This window comes from Salmo salar, unplaced genomic scaffold, assembly GCF_965601325.2.
Source record: "Salmo salar unplaced genomic scaffold, fSalSal1 ptg000691l, whole genome shotgun sequence".
NCBI lineage: Eukaryota > Metazoa > Chordata > Actinopteri > Salmoniformes > Salmonidae > Salmo > Salmo salar.
The window spans coordinates 2,268,942-2,280,000 of NW_027675466.1; the positions used below are offsets into that span (position 1 = coordinate 2,268,942).

General features: G+C 44.8%; 1 protein-coding gene across 1 annotated transcript; it reads right to left on the bottom strand.

The window, feature by feature from the left end:
- Positions 1-745: 745 nt before the first annotated feature.
- On the bottom strand, positions 746-10,559 carry LOC145877165 (tripartite motif-containing protein 16-like). The gene is made up of 6 exons (XM_082972456.1): positions 9,916-10,559; positions 9,387-9,482; positions 3,442-3,675; positions 2,261-2,420; positions 2,076-2,135; positions 746-1,844 (listed from the first exon to the last, which is right to left on the bottom strand). Exons 1-6 carry the CDS (start codon positions 10,510-10,512, stop codon positions 1,336-1,338), a joined length of 1,656 nt encoding a protein of 551 aa, XP_082828582.1. The 5' UTR covers positions 10,513-10,559; the 3' UTR covers positions 746-1,335.
- Positions 10,560-11,059: the final 500 nt, after the last annotated feature.

The window sequence follows — 11,059 nt, forward strand, 5'->3', positions numbered from 1 at the left end:
ACACCAGCATGACTAGTATCTATGTGGACCCTACTACAGTTTAACCAGCTCAGCTATAGACTACACCAGCATGACTAGTATCTATGTGGACCCTACTACAGTTTAACCAGCTCAGCTATAGACTACACCAGCATGACTAGTATCTATGTGGACCCTACTACAGTTTAACCAGCTCAGCTATAGACTACACCAGCATGACTAGTATCTATGTGGACCCTACTACAGTTTAACCAGCTCAGCTATAGACTACACCAGCATGACTAGTATCTATGTGGACCCTACTACAGTTTAACCAGCTCAGCTATAGACTACACCAGCATGACTAGTATCTATGTGGACCCTACTACAGTTTAACCAGCTCAGCTATAGACTACACCGGCATGACTAGTATCTATGTGGACCCTACTACAGTTTAACCAGCTCAGCTATAGACTACACCAGCATGACTAGTATCTATGTGGACCCTACTACAGTTTAACCAGCTCAGCTATAGACTACACCAGCATGACTAGTATCTATGTGGACCCTACTACAGTTTAACCAGCTCAGCTATAGACTACACCAGCATGACTAGTATCTATGTGGACCCTACTACAGTTTAACCAGCTCAGCTATAGACTACACCAGCATGACTAGTATCTATGTGGACCCTACTACAGTTTAACCAGCTCAGCTATAGACTACACCAGCATGACTAGTATCTATGTGGACCCTACTACAGTTTAACCAGCTCAGCTATAGACTACACCAGCATGACTAGTATCTATGTGGACCCTACTACAGTTTAACCAGCTCAGCTATAGACTACACCAGCATGACTAGTATCTATGTGGACCCTACTACAGTTTAACCAGCTCAGCTATAGACTACACCGGCATGACTAGTATCTATGTGGACCCTACTACAGTTTAACCAGCTCAGCTATAGACTACACCAGCATGACTAGTATCTATGTGGACCCTACTACAGTTTAACCAGCTCAGCTATAGACTACACCGGCATGACTAGTATCTATGTGGACCCTACTACAGTTTAACCAGCTCAGCTATAGACTACACCAGCATGACTAGTATCTATGTGGACCCTACTACAGTTTAACCAGCTCAGCTATAGACTACACCAGCATGACTAGTATCTATGTGGACCCTACTACAGTTTAACCAGCTCAGCTATAGACTACACCAGCATGACTAGTATCTATGTGGACCCTACTACAGTTTAACCAGCTCAGCTATAGACTACACCAGCATGACTAGTATCTATGTGGACCCTACTACAGTTTAACCAGCTCAGCTATAGACTACACCAGCATGACTAGTATCTATGTGGACCCTACTACAGTTTTACCAGCTTAGCAGTACCAGTAAGACTAAACCCAGGATAGAGGGGCTGAGTGAATGTGGTCTGGACTCTGTGGAGGAGGGTCATTGTGTCAGAGACACTGTAGAAGGACAGAGTACCTGCCTTGTGATCCAGGTACACTCCTACTCTGGAGGACTGAGGGCCTGATACTTTAGTCCCAACATCATTGTGTCTGAAATAATAATCACCTCTATAGTACTGTAAACTCCAGGACTTGTTATTGTATCCAAATCCATTATCTGTCTCTGTTCTGCTGATGTCTTTATATGAGACTGCTGTAATAACATCCCCAGTCCACTCCACCTCCCAGTAACAGCGTCCAGACAGACCCTCTCTACACAGAACCTGCAACGTGTTTGTGAATCTGTCTGGATGGTCAGGATATGGTTGGACTTGGCCTGTATAGGTCACCTTTCTGTTCCCTTCAGACAGAGAGAGGAGTGTGCCTGCTGTGTTTGGGTCCAGTGTGAGCTGACAGGAATCTGGGAGAAGAGCAGAGACCAATGAGGGGAGTCAGAACAATAAGTTAAGTCAGATACTGTATCTACCCTGTCTTTGATTAGAGCACAGCAGAGATCAAATCAGAGAAATATGAGGAGTCAGATAGATACCCAGTCTTTGATTAGATCTACTATTGCTATATATTTCTAGAGGGATTGTTAGGAGTGGCAGTAAAAAGAGACTGTTAGTTACTTCACAATAAAGAGACTCACATTGTAACAACTGTTCTCTGGTCTTGGGCTCTGGAGGCAGAACAACCTCCACTATATTCACTACAGACACACAAACACATTGACAGAGAGAGGGAATGTTATCATCATACCATATTCCACATGTATATGACTAGTAGGGAACTTTCAATGGTCTAAAGTTGATGTTCTGATTGTTTTCAACACACCTGTAGTGGAGATCTTGGTCCATTCTCCTTTAAGGAAGTCTTCTAGTTTCTCTCTCAGTTCAGACACAGTCTTTCTCACATCTCCAAAGTACTGAAGAGGACGGACAACGATGCTGGGTAAGTCTGAAGATACACTGATACTGGAGAGAGACTGATAACTCTGGAGAGAGACAGAGACAGACAGAGAGACAGAGACAGAGAGAGACAGAGAAAGAGAGGGACAGAGAGAGAGAGAGAGAGAGACAGAGAGAGAGAGAGAGGGGGACAGAGAGAGAGAGGGGGACAGAGAGAGAGAGAGAGAGAGACAGAGAGAGAGAGAGAGAGGGGGACAGAGAGAGAGAGAGAGACAGGGGGACAGAGAGAGAGGGGGACAGAGAGAGAGAGGGGGACAGAGAGAGAGAGAGAGAGACAGAGAGAGAGAGAGAGAGACAGAGAGGGACAGAGACAGAGAGAGAGGGACAGAGAGAGAGACAGAGAGACAGAGAGGGACAGAGACAGAGAGAGAGGGACAGAGAGAGAGACAGAGAGAGAGAGAGAGAGAGAGAGAGAGGGAGAGAGAGAGCGAGAGAGAGAGGGACAGAGGGACAGTGGGACAGAGGGACACAGAGAGAGAGAGAGGGACAGAGAGAGAGAGAGAGGGACAGAGAGAGAGAGAGGGGGACAGAGAGAGAGAGAGAGGGACACAGAGAGAGGGGGGGACACAGAGAGAGGGAGGGACACAGAGAGAGGGGGGGACACAGAGAGAGGGGGGGACACAGAGAGAGGGGGGGACACAGAGAGAGGGGGGGACACAGAGAGAGGGGGGACACAGAGAGAGGGAGGGACACAGAGAGAGGGGGGGACACAGAGAGAGGGGGGGACACAGAGAGAGGGGGGGACACAGAGAGAGGGGGGGACACAGAGAGAGGGGGGGACACAGAGAGAGGGGGGGACACAGAGAGAGGGGGGGACACACAGAGAGGGGGGGACACACAGAGAGGGGGGGACACACAGAGAGGGGGGGACACAGAGAGAGGGGGGGACACAGAGAGAGGGAGGGACACAGAGAGAGGGAGGGACACAGAGAGAGGGAGGGACACAGAGAGAGGGAGGGACACAGAGAGAGGACAACATAATGATTGAGATGAATAGTTTCACATGAAGTTCATTTCATATCACATGTAACAAGACAGTTTAGTTACCTGGAGGAAATGGATGTGATCCTCTGTGTGTGAGAGCTGCTCCAGCTCAGTGCTTCTCTTCCTCAGCTCAGCTATCTCCTGCTTCAGTTGCTCCAGGACTCCTTCAGCTTCACTCACTTGATCCTTCTCTTGGGCTCTGATCAGCTCCTTCACCTCAGAGCTCCTTCTCTCAATGGAGCGGATCAGCTCAGTAAAGATCTGATCACTGTCCTCCACTGCTGCCTGTGCAGAGCGCTGTTAAGAGAGAGAGAGAGAGAGAGAGAGAGAGAGAGAGAGGGAGGGAGAGAGAGAGAGGGACAGAGAGAGAGAGAGAGAGAGAGAGGGGGAGGGAGAGAGAGAGGGACAGAGAGAGAGAGGGACAGAGAGAGAGAGGGACAGAGAGAGAGAGAGAGAGAGAGACAGAGAGAGAGGGACAGAGAGAGAGAGAGAGAGAGAGAGACAGAGAGAGAGGGACAGAGAGAGACAGAGAGAGAGAGGGACAGAGAGAGAGAGAGAGAGAGAGAGAGAGAGAGAGAGAGAGGGACAGAGAGATAGCAGTTAGTTAATACTAGTATCTCTACTTGCAAATTAATCTTCTGCACATCTATCACTCCAGTGTTTAATTGCTACATTGTAATTATTTCGCCACCACGGCCTATTTATTAACTTACCTCCTTTATCTTACCTCATTTGCACAACTGTATATAGACTTTTCTATTGTGTTATTGACGGTACGTTTGTTTATTCCATGTGTAACTCTGTGTTGTTGTTTGTGTCACACTGCTTTGCTTTATCTTGGCCAGGTCGCAGTTGTAAATGAGAACTTGTTCTCAACTAGCCTACCTGGTTAAATAAAGGACTTGTTCTCAACTGGCCCACCTGGTTAAATAAAGGACTTGTTCTCAACTAGCCCACCTGGTTAAATAAAGGACTTGTTCTCAACTAGCCCACCTGGTTAAATAAAGGTTTCATTAAAAAGTCTGGCAATAACTTAACTTTTCATTAATTAGACAGACTCCTCTAAATAGTAAATATAATAAAATAACAAAAAAAAACAGTTAAATGGTAAGTACTATACATAGGTTTTATTTAAAAAATAACAATAGAACCTATTTAGTACTATAATGGTATTTACTAACATAATATTATTACTATAATAGTTTCTAAAGGGGTTGTAGGCTACCCTACCCTAGAATTAGGGTTCAGGATAAAACAGGTTATACGTAGGGTTAGAGTTTCTGTACAGCACTTTGTGACATCTGCTGATGTAAAAAGGTCTTTATAAATACATTAGATTGATTGTTAGGTTCAGGGTATTTAAAGAGATAAACTGTATGGGTTTATATCTCTCTTGCTCCTCCCTGTGGTCTTCTGTGGGAACTACATACCTCATTCACCACACTTGATAGGCTCATAATCTGAGGTAGCAACTGAGTCAGAGCTACAAATCAATGATCTCCACCTATCCATTAGGTTTACAACTCAGTGAACCTGCGCAGCATTCTCTCTATTTGATGTCTACGAACCAACAGATTTCAACGATTATCATATTACCCAGCAGCCATTTAGAAACAAATAAAATAAGGTTATTTCTTTTTATTCTTTCTTCTGACTGTTTAAATCGGCCACATCTTGAAAAAGAGAACAGGGACATGCGATTTTTTGAGAATTTACACCTTTTTATATAATAAAAAAATATATATACAGTTAACCATGATCAGAATATGTTTAACGTTTGAAGGCTTTGCGCCAACCATCCCTGTAAGTCACTACAATCTATAACCAGGTGAACAGTGAGCTTCCTCACTAAGTAGCTGTAACCTAGTTAATAATAAGTTACCTGAGGTAAACCTACAAGGTTAGTTAATAATAAGTTACCTGAGGTAAACCTACAAGGATAGTTAATAATAAGTTACCTGAGGTAAACCTACAAGGATAGTTAATAATAAGTTACCTGAGGTAAACCTACAAGTTTAGTTAATAATAAGTTACCTGAGGTAAACCTACAAGGATAGTTAATAATAAGTTACCTGAGGTAAACCTACAAGGTTAACGCGGGCTGGAAGAGAATTACTTCAAAACCACAGCAAACAGCTGGGACATATAGTAATATTATGTATATAATATTATATCACTGGGCTCCTCTGTGCTAACAAACCCTGTGTACCACCCCTCCCCTGTTTAACCTTGAATTTCGTTCAGATAAACACTTCCACATTTAGCAAAACGAACCAACTCTTTACGGATCTGTTCGGTGATAATAAACGGAGGCAGATTAGACACCACTACTCTTGTCGAAATCAGCACCAACACACCCCTCACATAAATCATACTGGTAACTAGCCGGGTAACAAGACTCACCTTTTACATTACCACAACCACCGCCTTGTTCATTCTGGATACAGAGTGTATATGTTCCTCTCCCACCTGTTCACCGACCAGGATCAATAATTCCTCCACACCATTCTCCACAACGCACCAGAAGAGGCAGCGTTTCTTCTCCACTCGGTTGAGGACATCAAACTACCCTACTCCCTCCTCAACTCTAACCGATAAACAGCGGAAACCGATAAACAAACCCTCCCACCATGAGAAAATACATTTGGAAAATAGGCAAAAGAATAGCTGCACTCTTCACGAACGACAAAACCTCACGTTACCAACTTCTTCTTCTTCTATGGTATAATGGAGGTCCTCAAACCAACGTTAAAGGAGCATGGCGCCTCCTACTGTGCTGGAGTGTGTTCAATCACGCTTTACACCATTTCTAAATCCTCCTACCTAACTCAGTACTTCTGAGAAAATAAAAAAGATCCCTACTAACTTCTAATAGACCCTCCCCCATCCCCCAAATCCCTTCCAACCCTCCAACCCCGTCCAACCTCAATGACCCTACACTTCAATCTTTCCCTCTCTTCAACATCCTTACAACACTATAACAACACATGCTGCACCGTTTCATTGACAATACCCTCCAGACACAAACCATTCAGATGCTGCCAACCAGATGGAAGGACCAGTTCAATGTACAATGTCCTAAACACAATCGAGGAAACACCACCTCTTCCTTCCTAATCTGACCTTTGAACCTTGGTCCACCGACCTTTCTTTGGAGGGCATATAAATGCCGTCCCTTGTGCTCAGAGTCCCATCTCTTCTGCCACACATCTATCAAAATGTCTCTGATCTCACATTTGTCCTCACCTCTACCCAGTGGAACATTAATATATATTATATCTTGTTTTAAAGTTATTTTAGCTAACTAGTCTACAATTTCATTCCATTCCACACCTGAATGTGCTGGGACCCAGCAGAATCTCACTACTAGACCCATTCTCTCAATTCTCCATAATAACATTAATACCTCCAATAGTAGGTCACTCCTAATAGATTTACCAGATGATAAACTATTCAATACAGACAGAGAATCTGAGGATACTATAACTCTAACAGGTTGTACGTCCTCCACCCACTGGAGGACAACTATTATCACCAACAGTTCAACTGAGTACACTGACAGTTCATCTGTTAGTCTTCTACATATCTGCACATCACATTCAGGAAGGTAAACACCTGCTCCTGTGGGCCCACTATCTGGGCCCTTGGATCCATCTGTGAAAAGAGGTAAAAAAGCATAACAACTTCTACCAGTGTAATTGTCAACCAGTTTCCCTTTATCACTGACTTCTGACCCAATCTTTCCTTTTGTCTACCAAGGTTAGATCAACAACAGGATCTGGGAGTAACCATGGAGGAACATCCCCTATCACCACAGAAAGGGCCAACCTCCAACTCCCTGAAACTACTCTCATCAGCAAGCTTTCCAACTGTCCAACCAAAACCACTGCCTTGTCTACTAGTATATTCCCAACAGTCATCTAGAACAGTAGCAGTGGGATGCTCAACCTCACAGCCTTTCAACCCAATAAGCTAATGACAATTTATTACGTCGTATATCCAAAGGCATCTCACCTGCCTCAACTGGTCTATAATATAAATCCATTATATTTTGTGATACAAAATGGGAAAAGGGGAAATTATGATAATACTAAAAAACACCCTTCTAACTAACCCTACACTCATTAAAACCCACTACCCCATTCCACTACTTTGACCCTATCTGCTCCTGCACCAGGCCAACTAACCCTACACTCATTAAAACCCACTACCCCATTCCACTACTTTGACCCTGTCTGCTCCTGCACCAGACCAACTAACCCTACACTCATTAAAACCCACTACCCCATTCCACTACTTTGACCCTATCTGCTCCTGCACCAGGCCAACTAACCCTACACTCATTAAAACCCACTACCCCATTCCACTACTTTGACCCTATCTGCTCCTGCACCAGGCCAACTAACCCTACACTCATTAAAACCCACTACCCCATTCCACTACTTTGACCCTATCTGCTCCTGCACCAGGCCAACTAACCCTACACTCATTAAAACCCACTACCCCATTCCACTACTTTGACCCTATCTGCTCCTGCACCAGGCCAACTAACCCTACACTCATTAAAACCCACTACCCCATTCCACTACTTTGACCCTATCTGCTCCTGCACCAGGCCAACTAACCCTACACTCATTAAAACCCACTACCCCATTCCACTACTTTGACCCTATCTGCTCCTGCACCAGGCCAACTAACCCTACACTCATTAAAACCCACTACCCCCATTCCACTACTTTGACCCTATCTGCTCCTGCACCAGGCCAACTAACCCTACACTCATTAAAACCCACTACCCCATTCCACTACTTTGACCCTATCTGCTCCTGCACCAGGCCAACTAACCCTACACTCATTAAAACCCACTACCCCCATTCCACTACTTTGACCCTATCTGCTCCTGCACCAGGCCAACTAACCCTACACTCATTAAAACCCACTACCCCATTCCACTACTTTGACCCTATCTGCTCCTGCACCAGGCCAACTAACACTACACTCATTAAAACCCACTACCCCATTCCACTACTTTGACCCTATCTGCTCCTGCACCAGGCCAACTAACCCTACACTCATTAAAACCCACTACCCCATTCCACTACTTTGACCCTATCTGCTCCTGCACCAGGCCAACTAACCCTACACTCATTAAAACCCACTACCCCCATTCCACTACTTTGACCCTATCTGCTCCTGCACCAGGGCAACTAACCCTACACTCATTAAAACCCACTACCCCATTCCACTACTTTGACCCTATCTGCTCCTGCACCAGGCCAACTAACCCTACACTCATTAAAACCCACTACCCCCATTCCACTACTTTGACCCTATCTGCTCCTGCACCAGGCCAACTAACCCTACACTCATTAAAACCCACTACCCCCATTCCACTACTTTGACCCTATCTGCTCCTGCACCAGGCCAACTAACCCTACACTCATTAAAACCCACTACCCCCATTCCACTACTTTGACCCTATCTGCTCCTGCACCAGGCCAACTAACCCTACACTCATTAAAACCCACTACCCCATTCCACTACTTTGACCCTATCTGCTCCTGCACCAGGCCAACGGCCTGGGAGGACGGGACACCACCACTCAACACACCCTGGAACTCTTCTGAAGTCAAATCTAGTATGACCAAATACTTCTCTGCAGCTGCCACCAAAACATATTTTTTTCTGTGATTTACATTCCATTTCTGTGGTACAGTTGATAACCATTTGCTATGAACACTAAGAAGCCAACCTTACTGAAGCATATATCACTGGTTGGCCCATCCCTCTGTGCTGTCACAGATCTACTACTCACAGGGATCCTCTCAGGATTCTTCAGCCTTGACCCATCCTCCTCTACTTTCTTCACTGCCTCAGCAGTGACAACCTGTTCCCAACAGTGGGGTCAGTGGGATTGGATAGGGGCCCCTCTACCTCTCTCTCTCTCTCTCTCTCTGACTGGAGGAGACAGGTGAAATGGTGTGTCTCCTCTGGTCAACAATACTCACCTTGAGAGACTCCACAGCCTGTTGGAGCTCCTTCAGCTCCTTCTCTCTCTCCTGGAATCTCTGCTGGACCTTCTGCTGACTCATCCCCAGCTGCCTCTGTGGAGAATCACTCTTCAATGAGCTATCAAGCTTTATTAGTCCAGTAGATCAATAGTATAGTAATGTGACATAGGGCCCATAGAGAGGAAGATCTAAAAAAATGGATGGTCCATTTACTAAATGATATTTATTTGTTGCTATGTGAATGATTATAGTTTTTATGGTAGGACTACATGTATCAACAGGTTGAGACTGAACTTTGGACTCATAAAAGGCCATTCAGAATGATAATAGTGTTTGACATTATAAAATGGTGATACATCTGGAGAATCTGGGTTAACATATCAATATACTCAAGGTTTGTGTTCATATTTGTTCTGCTGAGGATCCATTTCATTTCAATGATCTCATATTCAAACAGCCTTAGTTCCTACTGTATCTTTAATTCTTTGTTTATCAGACAGTCACCAATAAGTTGTTCTGGTCTTACCTGTTTCTCAGTCCTCTCTGCTGCAGCTGACACTGTATCATGGCCTTTATGTTCATCCATTGTACACAGATAACAGATACACTGCTGATCGGTACGACAGTAAACCTCCAGCAGTTTGTCATGATGAGAGCAGATCTTCTCCTGTAGTTGTGCGGTGGCTTTGACCAGCTTGTGCCTCTTCAAAGCAGGAGATTCGTAGTGAGATTGGAGGTGAGTCTCACAGTAAGAGGCCAGACACGCCAGACAGGACATGAGTGCTTTCTGCTTTCTGGTCCCAGTGCAGACATCACACGCCACATCTCTAGGTCCAGCATAGCACAGAGCAGGAGGGGGAGCAGCCTGGAGTCCTGTCTTCTTCAGTTTCTCCACCAGCTCAGCCAACATGTTATTTTTACTCAGCGTCGGCCTCGGACTGAAGGTCTGTCTGCACTGAGGACAGCTATAGACCCCTTTCAGAACATCCTGATCCCAGCAGCCCTCAATACAGCTCCTACAGTAACTGTGTCCACAGGGGATGGTGACTGGTTCCTTCAGTAGATCCAGACAGACAGAACAACAGAACTGGTCCTGGTCCAGCAGAACTCCCTGTTGAGCCATTTGGACGGTTGTTCACTCTCACACAGACAGACGACACAGAGACTCAGATCAGTTTCGTTTCCTCAGAAGACAGTTTGTGAAGGGGGAGGGATTTTCTGGTTCTGCCAGAGGGGTGGGGTTAGAGGGAGGGAGGGGTTAGAGGAATGCAGGAAGAGAGAGAGGAACTGCATGCAACATCAAGAGGGAGACAAATAGTTTTGTTCCAATGTTAGAGCCCTTAACATGGAACAAATGACATAATGAATCTTAAAATGTGAGTTGTTAGAATATATGAAGGGTAACAGTTTTCTATGAAGTACGTATGTATCATTATTTTAATCACCTTTATAATGCCTTATAAATCAATAAGTCCTGAGGAGGTGTGATATATGGTTATTATACAGTACCGCGGCTAAGGGCTGTTCTTAGACAAGACACAACACGGATTGAGAATTATCTAACACTTTCAACAATACAATCACATTTTATTTCATTGGTTTCGTACACATATTTATCAGATGTTATTGTGGGTGTAGTGAAATGCTTGTGTTCCTGGTTCCAACAGTGC